This window comes from Orcinus orca, chromosome 8, assembly GCF_937001465.1.
Source record: "Orcinus orca chromosome 8, mOrcOrc1.1, whole genome shotgun sequence".
NCBI classification, from domain to species: domain Eukaryota; kingdom Metazoa; phylum Chordata; class Mammalia; order Artiodactyla; family Delphinidae; genus Orcinus; species Orcinus orca.
In genome coordinates, this window is record NC_064566.1 from 192,179 (window position 1) to 219,635 (window position 27,457).

Here is a 27,457-nt window from a genome sequence, read left to right on the forward strand (position 1 = left end):
GAGGAGGATGGGGAGAGGGTGGGCTTGAGGGAACACCCAGGTGCGGTGACCAGGTGGCCATGGAGCGAGAAAAGGAAGGGATCCAGGGCCCTGGAGTGCCTGAGACGGAAGTGAGGGGTGGGGTGTTCGCTCAGAACACTGCACACCCCCTTCCTGCCCCAGGGGAGGAGAGGCCGAGACCTGGGCGGGATTCCAAAGGACTTTATTTCTGGCACGAGGAGGGTCGCTGGGCCCACTCTCCTTCCCCGAGGTCCCAAGGCTGCAGGTAGACAGGGCTCGTGGTCCTGCTGAGTGGGAAAAAAACCCACCCCAGCCCTGCCCCAGCTGTCCCTGGTGAACCTGCTGCTCCACGGGGCAGGGGCTACACGTCATCCTCCGACACCAGGCAGTAGAAGTCCGTGCGGGCACTGTAGTTTCGCGAGCCAAGGTCCGACACATCCACTTCACTGCCTTGGCCCTCTCCAAGCGAGACCCCACTTGCATGCGGTGGAGCTGCTGGCTCCCCAAAGACAGGCCCTCGTACACCTGGGGAGGGGTACCGCCAGGCCTGAGGCTGGGCCGCCCACAGCCTGCCTTCTGCCAGGGTCACTCCCTGCTGCCCCTCCTGCATGGTGGCATTTGAGATCCTGGAGGTTCCCAGTCAGGCCCCGGGCCCGACCACCTTCATGGAAAGAGGCAGTGGGAGGTGCTGGGAATTAAGCCCATCCACGGGCTGCAGGGAGCAGTCCCTGCCACCTGGACCCTTTTTGGGGCTCCACCTTATGCAGCCCCCCTCCAACTCAGGCTGAGCTTCTCAGGGTCAGGGGTGGGGCCGGTGGGCATACCCAAGTCCCCCTCAGGGTCAGGGTCCAGCTCCGGGTCCAGGGTCCGACCCTCTGGGACCCGGCCTCGCACAATCAGCATGGGGTCCTTGTCATCCTGCAGCCGGGTCTGGGGGTCTCCCTCCATCGCTCTGTACTGCACCTTCCGTGGCAATGCCAACTGTAGCTCTTTCCAAAAATCGGAGGAAGGTGTCTGGAGGCCAAGGTGGGGCAGTTAGCGAGCGTGAACAACTGGGGGGGGGTGAGGGGGTGCCAACACGGAAAGACCCTGGTCTCCTTGGCCCCAAAGAGCCCACTCCTCTGGGCGGCTGATCATGGCACCTCCACCCACGGGCTCCCATCCACAAGCCCCCTCCCTCCCCGCCCCCTGCCCCTCCGCACCACGGAACCGGGCCTCCAGAGCAGCAGGGTCACCAGGTGGCGATGCTGGCGCAGCAGGCGGAGCGCAGGGTGTGCGGGGTCGCGCCGCTGGCCCTCGAAAGTGATGAAGATGGGTCTGCGCGTGAGCTCCAGCAGCCGGCACAGGCCCTCCCTGCGAGGGCGGCACAGTCAGGGGGGGCGCAGTTGGGGCCCACCCAGCCCCGCGCGGGACCCACCGGAAGCTGTGACTGCACCAGGCCCGGCCGAGGAAGGCGTCGGACAACACCACGACGAGGCGCCGGCAGCGGCTCAGGTTCACCAGGAGGTCGGCCGACGGCTCTGCGGGAACCCGGGCATCGGCGGGGGCGGTGCGGACGGGGCCCTAGAAGGGGCGGGGCCCTAGCCTAGGCCTGAGGAGGACCCGAGGGGGCGTGGCCCTAGGAAGGCGGGATCTGGGCCGGAACAGGGGCGGGGCCCAAGTAGAGATGGGGCTGGGCCCTGCACGGGGAGGAGGCGGGCTTTGAGGGGCGTGGCCCTGGAAAGGCGGGGTCTGGGCCGGAACAGGGGCGGGGCCTGCGCCCCGCATCGGGGCTGGGCCCGAGCGGAAAAGGGCAGGGCGCCGCCGTACCCGCGCGAGGCAGGAGGTCGCGGTCGTCCAGAAAGAGCTTGTAACCCCGACGCCGCTCCAGCTGCGGCTTCAGGATGAAGTTCACGAACTTCCGGTCCTCGGGGCTGTCGCTGTAGGAGACGTAGGCGTCGTAGAGCTTCCCGTCTGCGGACGGCGGCGGGTCAGCGCGGCCGCTTTCCAGGCCTAGGCTTGCCACCCTCGGGGCCGCCTAAACCTACCCCCTTGTGCCCCAGGGTCCAGGCCAGCCCCCCAGACGCAGATCCAGCAGATCTCGGCCCCGGGCCCCGCTTAGACCCCTCCTCAGCACAGGATTCCGAGTGGAGCCCTGGAACCAGGCTACCGTGGCCCCCTTCTGCCGGCCCTGTGCCCTCCTGGGCTGCACAGAGACACCCCCCTTTCCTGGACTGGGATCTCTCCAGTGCCCTCCAGGGACGGATGCCTCCTCGCCCCCACCTCCAGAGCCAATCCCCCCCACCCAGAGCTGAGCCTAGGGAGGCCCCGTGGCTGACTCCGCCTCCCCATGCATCCGCGCCCCACGCACCGTTCATCTCCACCTCCCCATACGTGTCTTGGTACCAGAGCAGTACATTGAGTCGACACTTCGCGTATAGCAGCGCTGCCAGCAGCAGGACCAGCAGGACCAGAAGTGAGGCCAGCACCGCGGCCACGTGTCCAGCCAGGCCTGGGGACAGAGCCACTGACTGAGCCAGCCCAGCACCCTCCAAGCCTAAAGGCTCCCCAGGCCTCCCTCCTAACTTCTGCCCCACTGGACCCCACTCACCAGCTCTCCAAAGAGTGAAGGAAGAGGAGCTGATGTTCTGGACGGAGCAGGTGAAGGTCCTGAAGTCTTCAGTACTGGTCAGGTTGATCCCCAGGACACTGGACACAAGCACCTCTGACCAGTTGGCCTTGACCCTGGGGAGACCAGGCCCCACCCCCTCACCTGGGGCTCGACAGCATCACCGGATGCCCCAGAGCCCCACTTGTCTGGGACTCACCCAGAGAGGCTGCAGATTTGGGCCTCCTGGGCAGTCCTTGGGCCATAAGCTAAGAGAAATGGCCAGAACATGAAGGGGGTGTGGATCTCTTTTGGGACAGTCACCCTAATCCTGGGTCTGGGTCCTGGGGGTCCTCAGATCCTAGGCTTGGCCCGTTGGTCAGTGAGTAATTCAGGCTGTAGGACTCTGCTGGCACCCATGGCCCTGGGTGGTCTACAAGGTGAGTGTCTAGAGGGGCCATCTGTCCCTGCAGTCACTGACTCTTAGTGTGCGTCCAGAGTGGCACTCTGCCCATGGCATGTCTGGCCAGTCACTCCCCAGCCCATGTCCAGGTCATTACAGACCAGGATGTAGGTCAGAGAGGCCACTGGGGGGGCGGGGTATATCCAGCGTGGTCACCTGACCCTGGACACCCTCATCTCTTACCAGGAGTCCTCATGGAGGTCATAGTGGCTTCCATTGCCCAGCAGCAGCCCATCTCTCAGCCACTGGACCGAGGGCAAGGGGCAGTGGGGCCCAGAGACCACTGAGGCCGTGCAGTTCAGAGTGACCACACTGCCCAGGGCAGGCCACAGGACCTGGTTTCCAGATGGGGAGAGGAAGTCAGGGGCCCTGTCGCAGGCTCCTGCAGAGAGAGGACCGAGTGGGTTAGCTGTGCCCACGATTCCAGCCTCCCACTGTCCACAGATGGTCTGTGGGCCAGGAGAAAACCACGGTGGCCAGTGGCATGTGCTGCTTGGTAACTGCATCACGTCTGTCCACACGTCCCACAGGGGACAGGGCCTGGCATTTGGCACATCTAACCCCAGCAGCAGCCGGTTCGTATGTGTTCTGCCTGCCCCAGATGTGGCTGCCCGTCCCCAGAGAAGATGTTAGCACGGAGTCATGGCTGAGCTGGCCCAGCACCGCCCTCCAGCTCAGCAGGGCCCGCCTAGCTGCCTGTCTACCCAGGACGTGAGCCAGCACACATTTCCTGTGTGCACCTGTCGCCCACTGCTCTGATGCCCAGGCCCCGGCCCCTCTGCTGGACACCAGTGGTTTGGGGGAGTCAGGGGTTGGGCGTCAGCACCTTCCACCTGGTATGGGAGCTGGGGGTTCCAGGACCCTCTACTCCTGGCTACAGGCAAGCCTTCTCACCTCACCAAGATCTTTTAATTGGGGTGATGAGCCGGAGCCGGTAGTCATAGAAGCCTGCCATCATCTTGGTAGTGTGGTCTCCCAGCAGCCCACCCCCCATGGCCGCCCACCGCGCCCACTCCCAGTATCCCTGGGCTTTACTGACCCCCACGAGCCTGGTCTAGAGGCCTTGGGCAGGAGACGGTGTGGGCCCATCCTAACCATGGGCTCAGGACCCCGGGCCATAGGGGAGGGGCAAACAGAGGTCTTTGTACCCCTGGCTTGAGGCCAAGCAGAGAGGCCAGGCCACACTGCAGCGTGGAGCCAGCCTGAGGGGCAGGAGGTGGGAGTGGAGCCCATGCCCATCCCTCTCTGGCCGTCTACCTGCCATGGTCTGGCCGGGGCCTCAAGGCAGGCTGGACACTGGTGCCACCCACGGCTCCCCGGGGCTCCTTGGCCGAGCAGACTGATCCCTCAAGGGCTGGGCAGGATTCACTCTCTGTCCTTGTGGCCAGTCAGTCAGGGCACCAGGATGGGTCAGAGGCTGCCGCCATCCCCGGAAGCAAGTTAAACAAGAACAGGATAAGTTAACGTGTAACTCTGGCCACTGAAGCACTGCCTCTGCCCCAGCTGCCGCGTGGAGGCCCCAGAGCACCAGGCACAGCCTAGACTGCACGTCATCTGCCCCAGGGACGCGGTGACAGCCCAGGGTGGGACAGCACTCCCGGCACACCTCGTGAGCCCAGGAGTTGGCCTCGTTCCCAGGTCCCCTGGGACAGGGCTGCCACCCACAGGCAGGGGGGCTGCAGTACAGCCGCACTCAGCCTGTACCGAGGCTCCGGGGGGCTCGGGGTTCTCGAGTGCTGGGCTGCCTGACTGAGCCTCGCTCCCAGCCATGGGGTTTTGTTCTGGACGCCGTCCTGGGTGCACCACGCACGCGTGAACCCTGCACTTGAGGCTGCACTGGGCCGAGGTGTCGAGGCAGGAGGGGTGAGCGGGGGGTCAGGCTGGTCTCACGGGGCAGCCCTCCTTCTGGGTCCTGTGCTGGCACCTCCACCCATTTGTCATCTTCAGACCCAGACACTTTTGTCCACACTGTCCGTATAGTTGTCCAAGGGAAGCCCCCACCCGCCCACGGTGACCTTTCTCTCCTCCGCGGGGTCTGGGACCACTCCCGGCCAGACTGGCAGCAGCCACACGCCTCTTGACCCAAAAAGCTCTCCAGTGACCTGGGCTGAACGGCGGGGCACGAAGCCCCAGTGGCAGAGCCTTTGAGGAAGACTCCTTGGCAGCCGGGCCCTGGGCACCTCCTCCCTGGTGCCCAGCGGGTATTTACTGGGCACCTAGTCCTCCCCCTGCTCCCTGCTAAGTGGACACACCAGGGCCCCGGCTCCTTCAGGCCCTCCCCCCACCCGTAGGGCCCCTGAGGCTTTGCAGGGACGAGTCTTAGCCTGCCCCCCATTCCTTCGGCACGGGTGACCCGATGTGGCCCCGTGATCAGCTGGAAGCCCCTGGTTTGGCTGGGCTGGAATTTCCTCAGAAATCGGTGGAGCGGCAGGCTCGTTCCCGGGGGGCTGGTGCGGAGGGTCCTTCCAGAAGTCCTTTGGAGTGGAGGGCAGTCCTGGGAAGGCCCTTGAAGCAGGAGGACAAGCCCACTGAGGGCTATGGGAGGCTGGGCGGCTCACGCCCCCTCCCCCAGCCCAGCGGGTCCCAGGGCAACTCCTACAGTGGCCCCTTGGCCTCTGTAACCTCAGAAGACCTCCTACCCCTGGAAAGGCAACCTCGGACCCTCCTGGAAATTCAGGCCAAACCACATGGCCAGGCGACAGGTGTCCCCCTGCACACCCTCCGCTGCAACCCTCCCCGTCCTCTGTATCGTCTCTGTGTTGTACGACCGCCCCCTGCACGCCCCACACATGCCTGCACGTGCACACTCCCCACACCTCCGACACTCTGGCAGTCCACACACCTGGCACACCCCACACCACACACACTGCACCTCACACCCACCCTCAGCCTCCCATCACCCCTTGCTCTCTCACTGGCACACACGCACCACGCACACACGTGCACACGCAAGCCACGTGCTTTGCGGGCCTCCCCTCAGCCAGGCCTGATTTCGAGGAGAGGGCTCAGGCCGGAAAAGGCATCCAAGGACGAGAACACAGGCTCACGCTGAGCAGCGAGAACACGAAGTCACCTGGTTCCAGCTCTTTCCTCCTGAGGAGGGGATGTCCGTCACTGAGGTCATTCACGTGTGCTTGGAAGCAAACTGTTTGCTCGGCTGGGCCCCCGGCCCAGTCCAAATCACCACGGCTGCCCCAGACGCATCGCCAAGCACGGCGAGGACCTGGCTTTTGTTTGTGCGTTTTAATAAGAACTTTCCCCGTAGCTTCCTGGCTTTGCAGTCACATCCTCTCCTCAACCTAAACCCCACCCAGGCACCCACCCTCCTCCCCAGCGGGCTGGCGGGCGGGCGGGCAGTTGGTGGTTCTCCCCGCCAGCCCCGCCTGCCCCACTCTTCCTGTAACTCTGAGTCAAGCAGCTCCTTCCTCTAGGGCCCGCCCCAGCCCACCCGGGCACCGGCACCGGCACCGTCCTTCCCTTCCCAAGGCCAGGCCTGGGTGAGCGGGGAGGTGGCAGAAGGGCTGGGGGCCACGGTGATATGTGGGGGTCCTGGCCAGCGGACCCCCAGTCAGGGCCGTCCTGCACACACCTGAGGAGCTGGGCAGTATGGCCTGCTTCCCGGACACTCCCTATGGTCCCAACACCCAGGAGACAGGGCGGGGGGCGGGTGTCTCCACGTAGCTCCCCGGGCCCCAGTGAGCAGCCCCGATGTATCTCTGACCTCTGACCTGCCAGGGTGATGGGTGGGGCTCCTGTGGAAACTCTCACCAATAACGGGCCCTTGAACAGGGCTCTCTGGCCCCCTCCCTGCCCACCTCCCAGGTGTAGCCCCCAAATGGTGAGCAGTTACAAGGAGGCTGGGGTATCACATGGACCTTAAGCCCCCTCTTCTAGATAAGGGAGCGAACAGGAGGCCTCAGCGAGGCTCCCAGCTCTGAGCCCAGGTGGTGGAGAGCCGACATCTCCTGGAGTCACAACAGACCCCCCTGCACCACCATCCCGGACTGACCTGGAACTCAGGGCCCAGCACTGGTGGCTGATGGCGCTGCTCATAGCAATCGGGCAGGGTCCCCTGTGGTCCCTGTCCCTGCCCTCACCCTCCAGGGGCAGAGCATCCTCACTGCAGCGTCAGCTTTCCTACATCCTTAATCTGACCCTGTCCAAGGCACCCTGCACAACGCCCGCCCCCCCGTGGCCTCCAAGACCCTTGGACGATGGTGCATCTTGGGCTCAGGGTCCAATAGAACTGGAAGAAGTCCTGACTGCACGCCTTCCCCACCGAGCCGCAGCTCCTCCAAGGAGCCCCAGTGGGCCCTGAGGCTGAGTGAACAGCGTAAGCACCTGATGGACAGGCTGGTGGCCGCCAGCAGTCAGTGACCTGCCCGGGAGAGCCCAGGCAGGAGGCAAAGAGCTAGGTTCTCCCTGGTGTCCCCACCTGCTTTGCTGCCTTTCAAAGCTCCTGCCAGACTGCCTGCCTCTCGGCATGCCCACCCGCACCACCACCTCACAGCCGCGACTGGGCGCCCGTCCACCCTTTGCTAACGCCCACCCTCACCCTCCCTTGTCCCCCAGGCCCACTCCACAAAGTGAGCAGAAAAACCCCACGTCGCCTCAGGCACTCTCGAGAACAGCCCTTCCGAATCCGAGCCCGCCCCCTGCACCGCCCACCGCGCTCGGCTGCACCCGCGCGGTTCCTAGGAAGCCCTAGCCCCTCCCACCCGCCGGCCTCACGCTGGCTCTCCGCCTCCCCGGAGCCTCGGCGTCGGCCTGGCCGCCGGGCGCGCGCCCGCGCCTTGTCCCCAGGCGCCCAGCCATCTGATTTGCTGCTCAGCACCCCAGTCTCTGAGCGACTCCCCCTCATCTGGGACCGGCGGCCCCTCTGCGCCTGGCGCGTGCTTCATCCCCGGACGTCTGTCCCGAAGGAAAGAACTTGCACAAAGCCCTGTGGCCCCGCGAGCCGAGAGGCCCCCTCCTGCACCCCCGGGCCCGCCACACACCCCACACCCGCGCTCCGCCTTCCCGGAGGGGCGTTAGTACCCCCTTCCTCCGGGTGGGGTGAGCCAGGCAGGGCGCGCACATTTGGGGGGCGCGGGGACGGGCAGGTCGGGGGCGCGCACGGAAGGGCGGGGTGCGCGGACGGCTGTAGCACCGCCCGGACACAGGTGCGCAGCGGCTCCAGCAGGTTTCTCCGTCCGCCCCCGGCGCTCTGGGAGGCCTCGGGGCTGGGCTCGGACTTTGGGGCGGAGGCGGGGTCCCTCAGCGCCTCGGCGCTCCTCTTCCCTCTCCTGGCCGAGGGCCAAGTCGGGCGGAGCGGGAAGAGCGGCCCTCGCCCCCGCAAGGCCGGAGGGGCCGGAACGAGGGTGAGCTGAGGCTTCCGGGCGACGCGGGCAACGGGCTCGGCTCCGAGGCGCTTCCTGCGGAACCGCACCCGCCACGGCCCAGAGGCTCCCCGGGGCAAAAGGCGCCTCGGCCCCCCAAGCTCCAGGCCCGGTTCTGGCTCCCGGGAGCCGGCGACCTCCACTCACCTCCGCAGGTAGGAGCCGCGATCGGCACTCACCTGCTGACAAGACCCGGGGCTTGCGCGGCCGCGAGGGTGGAGCGGCTCACCTGGGCCAGGTGCGCAGCGGCGACAGCCCCAGCGACGGTAGCAGGTGCAGCCCCGCCCAGCAGCCGGGGCGAGGGCGGACCCAACTGTCCTGCTTCGAGCCTCAGGCTGGTGTTCAAGACGGTCCTGCGCTCGGCCCCCTGGAGCCGCGGCCGCCGCGCCTGGGGGCAGAGGCCAAACCGGCCCGACCAGCCCCGAGAGTCTCGGTGCCCCAGGAACTCCTCGGAAATTCCACCGTCCCCAGGAGCACCTGCTGCGGTTCTGCTCCTCCTCCCAAGCTCTTTGTCTTCCTCTAGGAAGCCTGCCTTGACTCCCGCTCCTAAACCCGAGGTGCAGGGAGGGTAAGACCTCTGTGACCTCTGTAAGGCACCCCTCACTTGGAAGCCCACGGAAAACCAGAGCGGGGCGGAGGCTACCACATTCCGGGCCTCTCTCCGTCACGGCCTCAGTTTCCCAGCTAGCCCTGAGGGCAGACGTAATCGGCCAGAAGCCCAGAAATTAACACAAAGCAGTTTTATTTTATTAGAGAAAACTCTGCTGGTTGAGGGGAGCCAGTGGGGTGGGGCAGGATCTGGGGCCCAGGAAACTGGGCCAGTTTTCCTGTCGAGACGGCGTGAGAAGACAGGACAGGCCTGCACTGTTCCCCCCCCCAACCCCGCCCCGGTTCTCTGGGTGACAGGGGTCACTCAGAGTTCAAGTCAGGCAGTACCAAGCCTGAGCCCTCACAGGTGGAACAGGCCTCCCAGACCATGGACAGGTGTGCAGCTCACAGACACCCCAAACATACAGGGGCTCCCAGGACCCCCACATATACGCGGGTCTAATTAAAGCCCGCCCACACACACACACAGCCAGGGCTGGGGTGGGCGGTGGTGGCAGCAGCTCTGCAACTTGGCCTCTTGACCGGCTCCGGGCCTGCTCCATGTCTGTGCTCTCGGCCGGAGTCTCTGGTACTTCGGGACTCGGGGCCAGGCCCCGGCAGCCCCGCCTCCCCAAGTCTCTGGTGCTTCCTCTTCAGGACTTCATTCTTCACCCACCGAGGCACATCAGGCACAAACCAGCCAGCAATGAGCTTGACGCATGAGGCCACGTGCTGGGAGGGCCAGAGTGGGGAGGTCAAGGTGCGCTGAGCAGGGACTTTAGGGGGCAGGGGCCCAGGGAGGGCTGCAGAGAGCTGCCCCGCCCTGGGGCCTGTCCCCAGTGTTGGCTCACCTCGAAGAGGATGAGGAAGGTCAGACGGACGGCCAGGAGGAACCAGGGCTGCTCAGTGAAGTTGGAGTTCTGAGCGGTGCCACAGTCCCAGTCCCTGGGGTGGGGAGCACCTGAGGTCAGGAGTCAGGAGTTCAGAGGGTGCTCACAGGGGATGGGGGTCCAAACCTGCACTCAGTCACATTCTCTGAGCCCTCTATTTCAACAGGATTCTGGGAGTCCTTGGTGTAGAACACGGACAGGCTGTGGTTGACGTAGCCCGTGAGGCAGCTGGGGGGAGGGGGAGAGGAGTTTGGTGTGGTCCCTTCAGGCTTCTGGGGTGCTGGCTTGTAACCGACCCCTGCCTGGTGGGGGCCATCAGGGTGGGCCACAGTGCAGACCCCCCTCCTTCGTCTCTGTACATGGGAGAGGAGCCCCTGGGGGAGGCTGAAGGCCACCACCTGCCTTCCTTGCCAGGGGCCGAGGCTTCCTTGCCAGCCTTCCTGGGGGAGACCTACCCCTGGAGACCTGCCCCCCTGCAGGGCTGGAGGAACTGGATGAGGACAGCATGCAGACCACTAAGGGTCTGCCTTTGGAAGGGGAGCCATTCCAGTATCACTTGCTCAGAAAACAGCTGGTTCTGGGACGTTAATCCCCTACTGGGGTCCCAGTCAGCACTCCCGGGGTCCACTCAGGGTCTGCAGGTTGCTGTGGGAGGGCAGCCCACCCCAGGCAATACTGTTAGCATTGAGCCCTTCCCTGGGGTCCCCTGGGGCTGGGCCATGGTTGGGCCAGTTTCCCAGGGGTCTCTGGACAGGGTCTGTGTGGCGGTGTCCCCTTACTCGACTGCAGGGTGGGCCCCCTGTCGGCACGGGCCATAGCAGTACTTGTACACCACTCGGGGGATGAACTCAGATGTGAAGGCGATGACCATCCCGTCGGCAGTGACGGCCAGCACGCCGATTATCGCCAGCACCTGCAGCCAGGTCCCTGGGCCATGGCAGGGGGTGAGGCCTGCACTGTCTCCCCGCCCCCTGCCCCCCCACCTCTGGTGATCCCCTGAAGCTGGGAGCCTGGATGGTCAAGGGCCTCATCGTGTCTCTGCTTGTGGCAGCCGCAGGGCCAGGTCCCTGATGAGGAAGACCTGGGCCAGGGCCAACAGAGAGCAGCCTCCACTCTCCTGCACCCCTCTTCTTGACGTGGACAGGGAGGGGCTCAGGTCTCCGCCCCCCATCTTATGCCTGAAACTTTCGGCTGCCCCCAGGCCTGCTCCACCTCCTGGGTCCCCTCCCCAGGGCAGACCCCCTTAACCTGGTCCCAAGTCTCCCTCACACTTCTCTCTCCCACTGCCTATGTCCAACGCCACAACTCCTGGCTTCATCCCTGACACCTGTCCACCTCAGCGAGGCCAGTCAAGGTGACTAAGGCCACCTGCTCTCAGTCCCTGTGCCCAGCTGCTGGACCCCTCTCCCTCAGCTCCCTGAGAGTCAAGCCGTTCTGCACGGCCTCCGCAGGGCGGCAGCTGGCCCTTCAATGGGACCCCTGGGGGGGAAAGGCCTGCGAGGTGCCTGCCAGCCCCGCCTCTTCCTGGGGCCTGAGCCCTGCCCCCATGGCTCAGAGCGGTGGTTTCAAGGGGACTGGCGTGGCCCCAGCGCGCCTCGCGGCTCATGCCCCCATGGCTGGAGCGCCCGCCCTCAGGCCGCCCCGTCGGGCCCCTGACTGATGTCCTTGGCCTTGCGGGGCACCAGGCGCCGCTGCACCTGGACCATCTTGATGGCGTCCAGGCAGATCTCCACGAGGTTGCTGAAGAGCGCCAGCAGCAGGGCAAGCGGGAAGGCGGCCACGAAGATGGTGGTGAAGCCCTACTGGATCCCTGGGGGTGGGGGTCGTCACCGTGGGCCCCTGCGCGGTGCCCGCCCCTCCGCCCAGCAGCCCCGCCCTGCGTACTCATCTCCATGAACTCCTCGAACAGGCTGAAGGTGTTGACCGGGTTCAGGCGGTAGTTGCGCCGCCAGTGCCTCAGCTCGGGGTCCTGGGACGTGGCTCGCATCGAGCGACACTTGTGGGCCAGGCATCTGCGAGCGAGGAGGACCGGGTGGGGGACGGGGAGGGGGGCTGAGGACCCCTCGGGACTGCTGGCTCTGGGAGGTGGGGTCCTGTGGGTTCAGGGGCTCCCTGTGGTGAGAGTGGCGCCCCGGGAGGGAGGGTGGTCCTCACGGGCCCAGGTACTCCATGCAGTTGCTGAGCGTTTGTTTCAGACCCATGATGATGGCCACCTGCACGAACAGGTCCGTCATGCAGCCGCTGAGATGGCACTGCGGGGGCGAGGGTGAGAGGTCAGGCACGGGGCCTGGGGGTGATCAGGGGGTTGGGGCAGTTCAGGAAGAGGGCAGTAAGGCCTCCGGACAGACTGACCACCTCCAGCTTCCACAGCCCTGCCAGGCGCACCAACTTCCCGGGGTTACCGTTGATCCTGGGAAGGGCAGCGAGGCTGAGAGAGGGGGCAGGACAGGAGTGGGAGTCGGGGAGCAGTGGGGCCTGGAGGGGAAGGAAGGAGACCCGCCCCACAGGTGAGCAGAGGCTAACCCAGACAGGCCTGCGTGCGCGCAGGACCGCCAGGGACCTCTCAGCTGTTCACAGGCTCAGGAAAGGCTGTGAGGAGGGGCCTCAGTTTCTCCCCAGGTAACTGTGCACACAGGGCTACTTTGTGTTTAAATCACCTGATTTCCATGATAAAAAAGGTATATTTAACCAAACGTTGGGCTTATTATGCTCAACGGTGAAGTCCTACAAGCACTCCTGTTACTACAGTTCATGACAACTACTATTCCAGAATGGTGTAACTTTGCAAAGGAAAAACTTGTTGTAGAAAATACGATTATATATCTGGGAAACCAAAATAAATCAACTGAACGATTGGGCAGGTAAATCTGAAAAATGCTCAGAGTGGATATAAAATTGATATCAAGCTCAACTCCCTTTTGCTTTCCTAGGTGCAACAAAACCACTGAGAAATGTAGCAGGAGGACATATCTGTCGCAGATAGCGGCAAAAACTATAAAACAGAGTGAAATTCACAGGAAATATGGGGGACCCATAAGAAGAAAACTATAACACAGCTAAAGAACATTAAAACAAGACTTGAATAGAGGAAACTTGTTCTTCGATAGAAAAACTTACGCTTGTATTTTTGTGACAGGTGGAATGTCAGGCCCCCAAAGATACCACATCCTAATTCCTGGAACCTGTGAATAATGTTATCTGACATGGCAGGTGGTATTAAGGTTGCTAATCAGCTGACCTTAAAATGGAGAGAGAATCCTGGATTATCTGGGTGTGCCCACTGTAATCACCAGAGTCCTTAAATGAGTAAGAGGGAGAGCCAGAGAGATGGCAGGATGAGAAGGACCCAGCCTGACACCACTGGCTTTGCAGACACAGGACGGAGCGGGCCAGGCAGCCTCTAGAAGCTGAAAAAAACAAGAGTGTGGGCTCTCCCTGAGGGCCTGCAGACAGAACACAGCCCTGCTGACACCCTGATTTTAGCCCAGTGAGACCCATTTTGGACTCTTGGCCTCGAGAACTGTATGTAATGTGTGTTGTTTAAAGCCACTAAGTGTGGTCAGCAACCGAAAATTAATACAGTATCTATGTCAATTCTCCCTAAAAGAATGTATAATTTCACTGCAGTCTTAAGCTAAATCCCACAGAATTTTGATGGAGTTTGACAAACATTAAAGTTCACCTAGAAGAATAAACACGTAAATAACTACAGAAAAGGAAAAGTGAAAAAGAAGAGAAAAAGAAAATTAACGCCAGACCTATCTGACAGGAAAGCATTACAGTAGTAATGACACAGAAATGTACTAGACCAGAGTCATCAGAATCCACGGAGCGCCAAAACAGTCAAGTGCATGATGGAACTAGACCAGAGTCATCAGAATCCACGGAGCGCCAAAACAGTCAAGTGCATGATGGAACTAGACCAGAGTCATCAGAATCCACGGAGCACCAAAACAGTCAAGTGCATGATGGAACTTACTGTGTGACAGAAGGGTGGTGGTGGCGATGGAACAGTCAACAAATGGTTTGGGGACAACTGGCTGTCACTTGGAAAACAACAAAACAGGCTTCCCTCCTTTGCCGCCTGCAGCAAAACAAATTCCTTGTGAATCAAAGATTTAAATGTTTAAGATGTTGAAACCATAAGCATCTAAGGGAAATCACAGCTGAACGTTTTTTTTGGTTTTTTTTGTCTTGCTCCGGACGCAAGGCTCAGCGGCCATGGCTCACGGGCCCAGCCGCTCCGCGGCATGTGGGATCCTCCCGGACCGGGGCACGAACTCGCGTCCCCTGCATTGGCAGGCGGACTCTGAACCACTGCACCACCAGGGAAGCCCCTGAACATGTTTTTAATGTTGAGGAGGGGAGGCCTTTTTGAGCACGGCATGAAAAACAGGAACTATAAACAGACACACTGATAACCTTCGTGACGAAACAGGAACCGCCTCCAGAGAAACACGAGTGGCTGCACAGGCTCCTGCCCTCTCCTCCCAGGGATGCCACATGCAGGGCCAGTACACGAAAGGCGCCAGACTCAGGCTTCCATCTGCCCCACCGCCTGCTGACTGTGCGACTTAACCTTTCTGTGCCTCGGTCTACTCATCTGTGAAATGGGGTTTAGAGAGTCCCTACCCCATAGGGCTGTTGTGCAGATTAGAGCTGATGAATGTGAGGCCCTTAGGATAGAACGGGTGAGTGTCAGCAGACGTGAGTTATTATAAAGACATATCCCATCCTGCCAGGGAAAACCTACTCAGTCCTTCGTTCTTCAGTATGAATGGACAGCTACAAATCTTCAGGCACGAGGAAAACCAGCTGTACAAAAGAGAAGGACTACAATAAAGGAACAGGAAGATGGACCCTTTAGGAAATGAGATAATGAGGAAACAGATGAGAACTTAAGGGGAAAAAAGAACATTGATATCCTCAAGAAAGTACTGTATCTGTGGAAACAAGAAAAGGACACTTTAAAAAAATAAAAGGATAAAAAAATAAAAACCCTCCTGGAAATTAAGACTTTAACTGTTAAACTTAAAAAAAGAAAACAGGGACTTCCCTAGTGGTCCAGTGGCTAAGACTCCACATTCCCAATGCAGGGGGCCTGGGTTCAATCCCTGGTCAGGGAACTAGATCCCACATGCCGCAACTAAGAGTTCGCATGCTGCAACTAAAGATCCCACATGCCACAACTAAAACCCAGTGTAGCCAAATAAATAAATAAACAAACATTAAAAAAAAAAAAGGCAAAAAGACAAAGTGAAGGAAATCTTTCCAGATGTGGAATGTAAAGACACAGAGATGGAATATATGAGAGAAAAAGATAAGAAACCCAAGAGGACCAGGCATTCCATAGACAGCAGAGGGGAAAAAAATATTTTTAAAAACCTAAGGAAAAAAACCAAAAAAAACTAGGGCTTCCCTGGTGGCGCAGTGGTTGAGAGTCCGCCTGCCCATGCAGGGGACACGGGTTCGTGCCCCGGTCTGGGAGGATCCCACGTGCCGCGGAGCGGCTGGGCCCGTGAGCCACGGCCGCTGAGCCTGCGCGTCCGGAGCCTGTGCTCCGCGGCGGGAGAGGCCACAACAGTGAGAGGCCCACGTACCGCAAAAAAAAAAAAAAAAAGAAAAGAAAAGAAAAAACCAAAAAAAACTAAAAATAAAACTACCACCTGAACCAACAATCCCACTACTGGGCATATACCCAGAGAAAACCACAATTCAAAAAAACACATGCACCCCAATGTTCACAGCAGCACTATTTACAATAGCCAGGACACGGAAGCAACCTAAATGTCCATCAACAGAGGAATGGATAAAGAAGATGTGGTACATACATACAATGGAAAAGTACTCAGCCACAAAAAGGAATGAAATGCAGTCATTTGTGGAGACGTGGATGGACCTAGAGAGTGGCACACAGAGTGAAGTAAGTCAGAAAGAGAAAAACATCATATGATAACACATATATGTGGAATCTAGAAAAATGGTATAGGTGATCTTATATGCAAAGCAGAAACAGAGACACAGACGTAGAGAACAAATGTATGGATACCAAGGGGGAAAGGGGTGGGGTGGGAGAAACTGGGAGACTGGGACTGACACATACGCATTATCGACACTATGTATAAAATAGACAGCTGATGGGAACATAGTGCAGAGCACAGGGAACTCTCCCCAATGCACTGTGGTGACCTAAATGGGAGGGAAGTCCAAAAGGGACGGGGTATCTGTATGTGTATGGCTGATTCATTTTGTTGTGCAGTGGAGGCTAACACAACATTGTAAACCAACCATATACTCCAATAAAAATTAAAAACAACCTAAGGAAAAACAGAAGAAAACGTAGTGAGCCTAAGCAGGACACGGGCTGTTTCATCGGAAGGTGCCAACAATTGCCCAGCACAGTGCGTGAAGAAAAGACCCACCCTAGATTGTTCCCCTGTTTAAAGAGAAGATCCTAAAGCTTCTAGGTCAACTAGGAAGAAACAAAAATCAGATTTTCTGCACATTTCTTATCATCCATTTTGCATGTTCAAAGACAACGGAGCAATGTCTTTAAAGTTCTAGAAGGGAAAAGTGTTCTGAAGTTAGATTTCTATACCCAGCCGTGCCAATCTTGTGCAACAGTAGAACATGACACCTTTAGACATAATGAATTCAGAGTTTGCCTCCCCGATATACCTTCTCAAAATAAATGAAAGCAAAAATCGAGAAAGAAGGAGGCTTGGGAGTCCAGGAAATGACGGCCCTAACCCAGGAAAGCAGCAGATTGAAGTCCCAGGGAGACAGGTATGCAGGAGGCACGGAGCGCCACCAGCCCAGTGTGGGGAGACTGGAGGGTCTCTGGGAGAAAAGAGACTCCATGCAATAGGCAGTTTGACATGGAGAGGCTGGATAACCTTGATAAGATAAAGACAGGCAAGGAGGAAAAAAGGCAATTAAAAACAACAGGAAAAATAAAGAGCTGCACAACAAAGAAACGGTCAGATAAGCACAGTAAAATGTGACATGATGAGTCAGAAGAGAATCCACTTGACCTTGATGTTATAAAAATGCTCAGATGATATGAACAACTTATAGGAAAAGAAACTTAATGGCCAAAAAATATCTGGAAAGATGCTGGATTCTCACTAATAGGTTTTAATAACGCACCTTTAAGGTCTTTGTTCATCAGACCAACGTGGAGTGTGCAGTCACGTACACAGTGTGTGGCTTTGTGAGTCAGCACAGCATTTTTGGAGGGTGCTTTAGCAATGTCTCTCAATTTAAATGTGCACTGCCGACTCCCAGTTAAAATGGCTGGCTGCCCACACCCACTGCCAGGCATCACCTCGGAGATGGAAGGGAACTGGGGAGGCCTGCAGCCCACTTGAGACATCAGGCTGGATCTAAGCCTGCAGGGAAGACGTCTGAATAGCAACACAACCCTGCCCAAGAGCCTGGAACACCCCAGGACTTGGGCACCTCTGGTAGCTTGGGAGCACCCACTGGATGGGAGGCAGGCCCGGCTGAACCTCTGGGCCTCCTATCCAACCCCTAATCCACCCCCCCACACACACAAGAGACACACACACAAGAAGACAAAGACATTTCTAGGGGGTTGAACAACCAAAGATTCAGATCGCAGGGTTGGGCCAATGGACACTGAGACCCCACAGTGTCCCTTCCCCAGCTGGGCTCCCAGCATACTGACGGGCATCCTTCTGCCTCCAGGCAGGAGACCAGGGATTCCCCTTCAGGAACCGACACAGCAAGAGGTCCCGACAGGAGACACATAGTCCAGAGCAAAGCCACTGGCACACGCCTTTCTCAATTACGGACAGGTGGCCAAGAATAAAAGACATCTAAGGCGGGGGGGGGGGGGGGTCTCTAACACCAGAATCAGAGACCAATCAAAGAAAGAGCATCAAAGAAACTCGAAAGGAACAGAAGAAATGCCAGAGTAGAAGGGAAAAAGAGAGGCCACACCCTCAGAAAAGAAAAGCCCTGGTGTCCAGGTGACATGAAGAGGGGGCTGTGAAGAATCTGCACATGTCAAAAGGAGTGCTCTGAAATGAGAACATAAGCAGAAGCGAAACGTTCAGTAGAAGGGTTGGAAAACAGCTGAGAAAAACTCCAAGAAACTGGAACAGAATGGGAGAAAAAAAGCCAAGAAAAGTAGATGATCAATTCAGAAGGTCCAATTTCCAAACAAAAAGAATTCCTCAGAAGGGAGGAGAGGGAGCTGAAGCAGGAGACTATCAGGTACATGAGAAAATCTCTCAAAACTGAAGGCCCTGAGGCTCCAGGCCCAGTGAGTACCCGGTAATTTCTTTCCATTTGACCAGCATTGATTCTGCACGCGTGGCCGGCTGCAGGAGCTGAGCATTCAGCAAAGGACAAGCGCCCTACCCTCCGCCCTGGGGAGCTGCCATTTCTGAGAGAGACAGTGAACAAATAAATGCGCGTCACGTCCTGGGTGGCAACGGCTATGGAGGGGGAGCAAGGGAAGAGCAGAGTCTGAGGGACCAGGGTTCGGGGCCAGGCAACGTTCCGAGGTCAGCAGGAGAGCAAAGGTCAGCGCCAGGAGGCAGTGAGAGTACCAGGGAGGCAGAAGTGCGAGGCGGGAGAACCAGAAACCAGGTTCGCCGATGAGAAGACTTCCGGAAAGATCTGTGACAGCATGTTTGTGTGATGGTGGAAATCAGCCGGCAGAGAGAGGAAAGCTGGCGTGTGGAGGAGAGAGATGTGAATTACCGAAGCACGTCGACTGAAAAAGACCCACCAAGTCACACGGCTGAGAAATTCCAGAAGACGGGGGACAGTGAGAAGATGCACAGAGAGTTGGAAGAACACTAACGCCAGACTTGCGGAACAGAACGCTGGAAGCCGGAAACCAAAATACCCTCCAGAAGTCTGAGGAAAACCATATCCAACTTAGAACTCTTTCTCCAGCAGACGCTCAGTCAGGCCCCCAATAAAGAGGAAACTCAGCACATATGATTTCCCATGTACCCTTTCACAGGAAGCCACTGGAAAACTTGGGATCCTACACGGCAGAGAGTGAGGGGCTTCCCAGGATGAAAGGGCCAAGCACAGCCCCAAGAGAAGGGGACAGATGCCACGAGGGCGTCTCCAAGGACCTCATGATGTCTTTGAACATACTGGCAGGAGTTGGTTTCTTCTAAAGTTCTTCTAGAGGGACTTCCCTGGTGGCGCAGTGGTTAAAAATCCACCTGCCAGTGCCGGGGACACGGGTTTGAACCCTGGTCCGGGAAGATCCCACATGCCATGGAGCAACTAAGCCCGTGCGCCACAACTACTGAGCCTGCGCTCTAGAGCCCACGAGCCAAAACTACCGAGCCCGTGTGCCGCAACTACTGAAGCCTGCACGCCTAGAGCCCGTGCTCAGCAACAAGAGAAGCCACCGCAATGAGAAATGAGAAGCCCGGGTACCTCAACAAAGAGTAGCCCCCACTCGCCACAACTAGAGAAAGCCCGCACGCAGCATTGAAGACCCAACGCAGCCAAAAATAAATAAATAACTGAATAAATAAATTTTGCAAATAAATAAAGTTCTGCTAGAGAGTTTGGGATTAATTGGCAGTATATGTGTAACTTACAACATTTGAACAAACATAGAGAACACATAGAGGAATTATTTTCTTCAGAAAAGACAAGAAAAGATATGTTGATTGAACGAAAAATGTTCATTTCATTAATTAGGAAGGTGAGGGGAAGTGTGTGCATGTGCACGTGCATGTGTGTTCCATGGGATGCCCACTGCAGCTTCATGTATAAACCTCAAAACTGGAATTAACCCGAATGTCCACCAACTGAAGTGGTTAAATAAATGCAAGGGCATCCCACAAAAGAACGCCCATAGTATGTTTGTAAAAGCAAAGCCTCACCGCCCATGCAGACCTGGAAAACGCCCATAGTACGTTTTCAGTGTAAGGCAGATACAATTATTTACGCGACAAAATCACTCATGTCAATAGGTGTATGTGTGTGTACTTAAATGTGTGAAAAAGTTTGGGAAGACCCAACAAACAGTTACAGTGTCATCTCTGAGGACGAGGATTGGACAGTTGGGGGTTCGCTGTGGGCTTCCTTCACATATTTCTTTACTGGGTTTCCACGTGTTCTGAGCATGATTTTCTTTAAAAATTAAAAAGAACAGGTATTTCTATTTTCAAGGTGGGGAGAAAGGAGTTAGAGGGAGGCATGTGGGAGCAGGTGGCCCTTACCTGCCCAGGATGAAGGCGATGTAGATAAGGGAGGAGAAGTGAGCAAAGAACTACACAGTGAAGAACTTGATGGTGAACTTGCTCTCTCGCTCTGAGAAGGTCCTGGGCTTCTCTGGAATGAGATGTGGGGCCGTCCCTCCCCCATCCTTCACCCCGATGACAGCCCGCGCCCAGCCTGTCCCTATCCTGACAACTCAGGGACACCTGCAACCCCCACCTGTCTCCCAGGTGCGAGCCCCTGCCCTCTCGTAGGCCCCCTTCCCCCACCCCAGGGCTCCAAGATCCCCGCCCTGAATCCTCCCTCCAGTAGCCAGAGAGGGGCTCAGGGGGGCCCTCCTCTCACCAAAGTCACAAAGCTTCAGTGCCACATATTTGTTGATCTGTGGGAGGGGAGACGGAGGGCTCACCTCGGACCTCAGCAGAGCCGCACCCCCACCGGCACCCTCGCCCTGCCCCGACCCCTGCCTTGGTCATGACGAGGATGCTCTCACATAGTGAACCAGGGCCCCGGTCACCACCACGGCCGTGGTCACCTGCTCTCCCAGGAAGGGCAAGGCGGAGCTGAAAAGGGCAGCGACCAGGACGCGGCAGATCACCAGGACGTGGGCCATGCCTATCATCAGGCAGATCTGGCGGGGGTCGGGGAGGCCAGGATGGGCAGGCCTCCGGGGGCCGCCCCACCTGCTCTCCAGCCCCACCAGGGGCGCGCCAGGAGTACCATCAACAGAGACAGCAGGAGGATAACGGTACTCCGCGCGTAGCCGGGGCTGGTAGTCAGGGCAGGCAATGAGCCCCAGCACCATTTCCTCCTGTGGACGGCAACGGACACGCCTGAGACACGGGACTCCTCACCCACGGGAACCGCGACTCATACATGGGGACCCACTCAGACACAGCAGACTCGTGTGGGCCCTGGGCCTGGTCACCTGGCTCAGCCTCACCTGGTCCTCGTCCCACCCGTACAGGTCCCATTGCAGGACCACACGGACTCGCTCCCGCTTCCACAACTCCAGGAACACGGTGGCTGCAGCCGGGAGAAAGCAGAGGCCTCACGGCGTGTCCCCGCTGCGTGTGGAGCTCGGCTGCCCCCCAGGTGCCGCAGCGACTCACCCCACAGCGCCGTGAACACGGCGAACAGCACGGTGCCCTCGTTGTCGAAGAGGTGGGTGAGCTGGGGAGAGCGGCGCGTGGGGCTGGGGCGGCCTTCCCTTCCCTGGGAGGACCCCCTGGGCCCTCTTCCCCGCGGGCGAGCAGCCGCAGTGCCCACCCCCCCCACCCCCCCCACCCCCCCCCCCGGCGCAAACCTTGGCGAAGGCGCAGGTTTCTGAGAGCCGCTGGTACCTGGGGCTGTGGTGGCCGCGAGGGCACATGTAGACGTCGTGGGCATCACAGATTTCCCTGCTGGGGGTGCAGGGACCGGGTTGTCGGCGGCGCTTACCTGTGGCCCCTCCTGTGGCCCCTGGGGGACCCCGCCCCCGCCCCAGGCCGCCCCTTCCCTGACTCCGCCCCACCCTCAGTCCCGCCCCTTCACGACCCCGCCCCTCCACGACCCCACCCCAGTCACGCCCCCTTTCTGACTCCACCCAGCCCCCCTCAGTCCCACCCCCTTACGTGACTCCACCCCAACCCCGCCCCCTCCATGACCCTACACACCCCTGTCCCGCTCATTCCCTGACTCCTCCCCACCCTCAGTCCCTCCCTTTCACGACCCCGCCCTAACCCCGCCCCTTCCGTGACCTCCCCCACCCCGGTCCTGCCCCTTCCCTGACCCCCCAGTCCCGTCCCTTGCCTGACTCCGCCCCACCTGATCTGGCTGGCTTCGAAATGGGCAAACCCGCTCAGGAAGATGATGAGGCCCACCACCGCGGCGGGCACCAGCATGTAGGTGTACCAGCCGAGCCAGGCGAAGTACAGCGCCACCTTCTCACCGAAGTAGTTCCTAGGGGCACAGCCGTCCCGTCAGGGCCACTCCCAGCAGGGGTGACCGTCCACCGCCAACGCCGGGGTGAGGCATGCCACATGCGGGGGCGGGCAAGGAGCGTCTGGACTGAGGGCATCTAAACGTGTGTCTAAATGGGAGTCCGCACAGCAGTTTGCTGGAGGCGTGGGTATAACCGCGGGGGGCGCAGCCTGCCTGCGGGGGCGCAGGTGTGTCCGCGGGGGGCAGTAGTACCTGATGTCACCAATTGGCTGCTCTTGGAACATGTTTCTCCACCAGGCCCATTTCTTCTTTAGGTCTTCCTCCCCCTGAGCACAGGCGACAGACGGTGAGAGCTTCTTGCCTCAGGTCCTGCCCTCAGGTCCTCTCCCAGCCGGCCCACCACTCACCTTGTGTAGGGGAAACACGGCCTCAAAGACCCCATCCTTCACCAAATCCTGGAGCGTGTCTGGTGGCCACAGGGATTCTCGGGTCAGAAGGGAGTGAGGGGTGAGGGAGGACCCTGTCCCGTTCTCCCCGTGTGACTGCCCCTCCTGGTGGGCTGCTGCCATCCAGTCCTTACCACCAGCTGCCATCTTGCTGTTCAGCACAAAGTTGACAATTTGGATTCTGGAACACAAGAGCTGGCTCAGGATGGCCCTCTATCTGGCCAGGTCCTCTGTGTCCTAGCAGAGCCCCCAGACCACCTGACCAGAGCCCAGAATCCAGGACTCCTCTGGGAGCCCACCTCCTTAAATCCTCCCAGGGTCTAGCTGTGCCATGGTTCCAAGGTGGGCCTCCCTCAGGGTGGTCTCTCTCTTCCCAGGGCCCCGATGCTCAGCCCTGCAGTAGTCTCTCCCAGATCCCTCCCAGACCTCCCACCTCCAATCACCCGTCCCACCTGGAGCCCCCACACGTCGAGAGCACACTCTTTATGTGCACAAATCCTCTTTGCACCCCTGTGAGCCATTTTGCCTATGGGGCGACTGAAGCTCAGAGAGAGTGAGTAATTTGGTCAAGGCCACACAGCCAGGAAGCGGCACATTCAGGCATCTGACTATACAGTCCCCCTGAGTGTCCAGGGGACTCCCCACAGCCTGCTCCTCTCAGGCCCCATCAAGATGCCTCTATTCATGTGTCCTCCCAAGACCGGCCAGTCCTTCTGTGTTCACAGGAAGCCCCCCTCCACTGCCTCGTATCCAAATTCCAGGAGTGTTCTTCACTAGTCTCCCTGATCGGGCCCCAGATGAGTTCAGGGGGCCGGGGCTGGAGCCAGGAAGATGATGGAGGAGGGCTGTGGGGAGGGCAGGTGGGCTGGCTTGGAGGCCTAGAGGATCGGGGTGGAGAGAAGCAGGTGCTTGGAGAGAGAGGAGGTGTTGGATGCCTGGGAAGCAGGGGATAGATGTCCAGGGAGGGGCATTTGGTCTGGAGGAAAGAAGTCAGGATGTGAATCCAGGGAGATGACCTCAGAGCCTAGGAGGGACAGCTGGGAGGATCCTCTCAGCCTCTCCAAATTCTGCCCACCCTTTAAGGCTGGTTTCTATTCTGCATCTGGGGGACATAGTCACATGTAACCTTCAAACACTCCAAGAGGTGAGAACTGTCATTTTCCCGTATTACAGACATGGAAACTGACTCACAGACCCTTGCCCCCTGGGCCCTCCACCCTGGGACCACTCCTGGGAGCCTTGCTGCCTGTCTGGACCGGCATGTGGGCGGGCAGGGGTCCTCCTGGCCCCACTCTGGGCCAGCCTCTCACCTGGTGGTGGCTGGGATGGAAGTTGGCCTGGCCAGCTCCCCTCTGGGGGCGGTAGCCTCGGGCTCCATGAGAAGTCTGCGGTACCGGTCAAAGACCCGGTTGTCAGCTCGGATCCCAAAGAACACCTTCGCCTGGTCCTCCCTCGCCTGAGGGTGGGGGACAGCATGGGACCCTCTACTCCACATTGGGACCCTCCCCTTCATCCAAAGCCAATGGCCTATCCCCTCGTATCCTTCTCCTGCACGAGGCCTCAGCCCACCTCCCCAGACACCTCCCCGGGATCCGCCCAGTCCCACGTGACCCCTGCGCCCAGGCGAGGCCCTCAGCCCGCCCACCCTGTAGCAGAAGCCCTTCCTCTCGAGCTCTTCCAGGAACTGCTGCTGCCGCTGGACCTGCCTGGGGTTTCTCTGGGTGCAGTGATCAGCCACAACGACATAGTCCCATGGCTCGGAGGCCTCAGTCTAGAAGCAAGAGGTGTGGGGACTGGGACTGGGGACCAGGGTGGGCCAGGTGCGGGCCATGGGGCAGTAGGTGGGACCAAGCCCAGGAGAGACTCAAGCAGAGACTCACCTCAGTGGTATTGATGTCCATCTGCAGGGGGCTGTCCCCTTCGGTCCCCACCAGGATCCGGAGGCTCTCTTCTCCCTGGGGGTGAAGAGCAGACGGAGGATGGGGCTCATTGCAGCAGACAAGCACCTCCTGGGCTGGGTGCTCTGGTAGCAAAGGGGTAGTTCCGGGTGGGGCTAAGTGCGTGCACCGAGGCTACAGCACAAGCGGCCGGCAGAGGCTGGTTTGGAAATCTATACAAAGAGCTCCCAGAATTCATAAGAAAAGGCAGACAGCCCAGTTTAAAGTGGGCACACTTCACAAAAGAGGGGCACTCAGAAGCTGAAACCATGGAGCTAGGGAACCATCTGGAAACGCAGGCCAGGTGACCAAGAGGCACCACCTTCCACCATTTGGTAGCCAACATTTTACGGCCAGACAGCTCTAAAAACACAGGTGTGGGAGTTCCCTGGCTGTCTAGTGTTTAGGATGCAGTGCTTTCACAGCCGTGGCCCAGGTTCAATCCCTGGTCGGGGAACTGAGATCCCCAATGCCGCTTGGTGCGCCCCCCCCCCAAAAAAAAAGCCTGGGTGGGACTTCCCTGGTGGTCCAGTGGCTAAGCCTCCACGCTCCCAGTGCAGGGGGCCCGGGTCCGATCCCTGCTCCGGGAACTAGATCCCACATGCATGCCACAACTAAATCCCACATGCCGCAATGAAGATCCCATCTGCTGCAGCTAAGACCCAGAGCAGCCAAAATAAATAATAAATAAATAAATATTAAAAAAAAAAAAGCCCGGGTGATCTATAAAAATATTGAATGTAATATAATATTGTAAATCACCTGAAACTACTATAATGTTGTAAGTCAACTATACGTCAAAAAAAAAAAAAGCCCGGTGACTCAGCAGAATCCCCATGTGTTGCTGTGGCTCACACATTGGTGCTGGAACTTGGGAAACTAAGTTGACCGTCCCAGACACTACACCCCGGGCCAGCCACCTTTGGAGACAGACAAGGGTGCTCACAGCAGCACATTTCATATCAGAATTGTGGAAATAACCCAAATTCCCATCGGTAGGCAGATGGATGAAAATACTGTGCTATCAGCACACACAACAGGAACATGAGGGCCACCACTGCACGCAGGGCGTTGGGGACCAGTGTGACACGGTACTGAGTTTCCTAAAAGTAAGTCCAGTGAGAACTGTGCAGGAGCGACTGCTGCAGGCACGTCCCGGACAGACGGACGGACACTAAAACCAGCGGGCAGAACCTTAAGGGGGAAGCGGATGGTGCCGAGCCCCTGAGTCTCCCCGATTCTTTGTTAACTGTTGCGGCAGCATTAACAAACCTCACACATCCTATGCTACTGCCTCCGGAGGATGGTGCAGACTCCGCCCTCTCGAGGGTGGGCTGGACTCAGTGACTAATGAAGGAAGCGTGAAAGGGAAAAGGAGTCACCCTACAGAGGAGAAACCTGGCAGATGCCCCCCACCCAGGTGATGAAGGTCAAGGTCACGGTGATGTAATTGAGATGTCGGGGACCTCCTGACAGCATGTGATGCGATAGTACGTGATCCCACCCTAAAACCCCTATAGTCCCATCTCAGCAGAAGACGCCGGAGGCCCTTTCACCTGAGCCCGAGTGAGCGGACCCCAGAGGCAGGCGGCCAAGGACAAGGCGGGACGGAGGGACCATCACAGACAGGAGGGGCTGTGGAGACGTGGCGATGATGCCGTGGCGGGTCCCGCACGAGCCGGGAACAGGAGAGGACACGCACGGAAAAGCCAGTGACATGAGTCAAGGCGGCCGTGTTGGGCTCTTAGCTTTGACCAGCGCCCCAGGCGACGGGGCACGGGGGACCCTGCACCGTCTTTGTGACTCTTTACGAAAACTCACAGACCTGTAAAAACTGCACAAGTGGAGTGGAGGGTTCTGGGATTGGCATCCAGGTTGGTGGGGGGGCGGGGCGGGGAGTGGAGGGGGGTCTTTAGGCTTCATTTACTCCCAGTGAGCAAACAGCAGGTTCTGACTTGCCCGCCTTAGGGGCTAAGTGTCATGTTGGACAAATTCGTAAGTGAAACGGATCCTCACGTGCTTGACTTCAGACCCAAGATGAGGGCTCGCCCCACCTCTCCCCAGGCCCGGGACCTCCTGCAGGAGGACCCTTCCAGGGTCCCTGGTGGACAGTCCCACAGAGGCTGAAAGGAGAGACTCCCTCACATGAGCACCGGCCTGAGGCTGAAGAACGGGAAGACGGGACCCCAGCACGGGGAGGGACGGCACAGGGAAGCCACCCTGGCAGGAGGCAGCAGGAGGGAGCCTGGGGAAGACTGCCCGTGAGGGACCCGCCAAGACGACAGCGGGAGGCTGGCCCTCAGGCGGCGCCAGAACTGAGCTGCTGGACTTGGTGCAGCTCTGGGGTCCCAGACAGCCCTCCCTCCCCAGAGACATCACACAGCTTTGGGACATTACCCAGAGCCTCTTGGAAAAGGGGAACGCAACCTTCCCTGGAGGATGGTGTGTGATCTGGACCAGAGGTGTCCTGCGGGCACTGACCCCCACCATTGATTCGGGCCACTGGACAGGGAGACACCCCCCACCGAGGGCAAAGGTACATGCACCCCTCAGGGTTGCCCTGGTCACCCCTGGGCAATGGGCGAGCAGTCACAGGAGCGGCCAGGTCTGAGTGCCCCCTGCCCAGCCCTGGTCTAGCCACCCCACACCCCACAGCCGCAAAGGGACCAGGTCCTGAGCATCAGCTTCCTGTACACTCTGGGCTCCCCAGCCCCATCCCCAGGCCACCTGCCACATGCAAGGCCCCTCTCTGGGCCGTGGTCACAGACACAGCCTCCAGCATCAGGCTGTCCATCTGTCCACCTGTCCTCCAGGGAAAGAGGCCTTCACAGATGGGAACCAGGTCCACCTGAAGTCACCCCCACGTCCAGCCAACCAGACTGCTTGGTGCACCCGAAGTGAGGTGTCTGGGGCCCCTGCATCCCTGTCTATCAGACCCCACCCCCAGGAAGCCATGTGTGCCCATCAGGCTCCCAATCCCCAGGGCTCCTGCAGGGTTCCTACAGGGGCTACCCTGGCACT

General features: G+C 59.2%; 3 protein-coding genes across 10 annotated transcripts; 1 reads left to right on the forward strand and 2 right to left on the reverse strand.

Moving 5' to 3' along the window:
* Positions 1-186: 186 nt before the first annotated feature.
* On the reverse strand, positions 187-8,781 carry SIGIRR (single Ig and TIR domain containing). Of its 8 annotated transcripts, none has more exons than XM_049714367.1 (10): positions 8,658-8,781; positions 4,308-4,467; positions 3,234-3,432; positions 2,591-2,724; positions 2,351-2,491; positions 1,810-1,953; positions 1,418-1,520; positions 1,203-1,353; positions 825-1,014; positions 187-525 (listed from the first exon to the last, which is right to left on the reverse strand). In XM_049714367.1, the coding sequence occupies exons 2-10, from the start codon at positions 4,312-4,314 to the stop codon at positions 362-364; spliced, it is 1,233 nt and encodes a 410-aa protein (XP_049570324.1). In that variant the 5' UTR covers positions 4,315-4,467; positions 8,658-8,781; the 3' UTR covers positions 187-361. The 8 variants fall into 8 exon arrangements, with proteins under 8 accessions (XP_049570324.1, XP_049570320.1, XP_049570321.1 ...); XM_049714363.1 differs by having other exon boundaries at positions 8,608-8,734; XM_049714364.1 differs by having other exon boundaries at positions 4,308-5,555; positions 8,608-8,734.
* On the forward strand, positions 7,090-15,162 carry LOC117195903 (uncharacterized). The gene is made up of 3 exons (XM_049713410.1): positions 7,090-7,215; positions 7,466-12,179; positions 12,837-15,162. The coding sequence occupies exons 1-2, from the start codon at positions 7,090-7,092 to the stop codon at positions 8,417-8,419; spliced, it is 1,080 nt and encodes a 359-aa protein (XP_049569367.1). The 3' UTR covers positions 8,420-12,179; positions 12,837-15,162.
* On the reverse strand, positions 9,476-26,780 carry ANO9 (anoctamin 9). The gene is given in 26 exon segments (XM_049714369.1): positions 9,476-9,748; positions 9,868-9,961; positions 10,033-10,134; positions 10,686-10,833; positions 11,564-11,716; positions 11,791-11,918; positions 12,061-12,158; positions 12,259-12,316; positions 20,133-20,244; positions 20,476-20,512; positions 20,598-20,618; positions 20,621-20,761; positions 20,851-20,893; positions 20,895-20,941; positions 21,074-21,156; positions 21,243-21,303; positions 21,437-21,533; positions 21,937-22,071; positions 22,306-22,379; positions 22,461-22,519; positions 22,634-22,680; positions 23,810-23,955; positions 24,145-24,270; positions 24,380-24,454; positions 25,709-25,783; positions 25,993-26,780. Coding segments are annotated over 25 exon segments (2,367 nt in total). The 5' UTR covers positions 25,718-25,783; positions 25,993-26,780.
* Between the last annotated feature and the right edge of the window lie 677 nt (positions 26,781-27,457).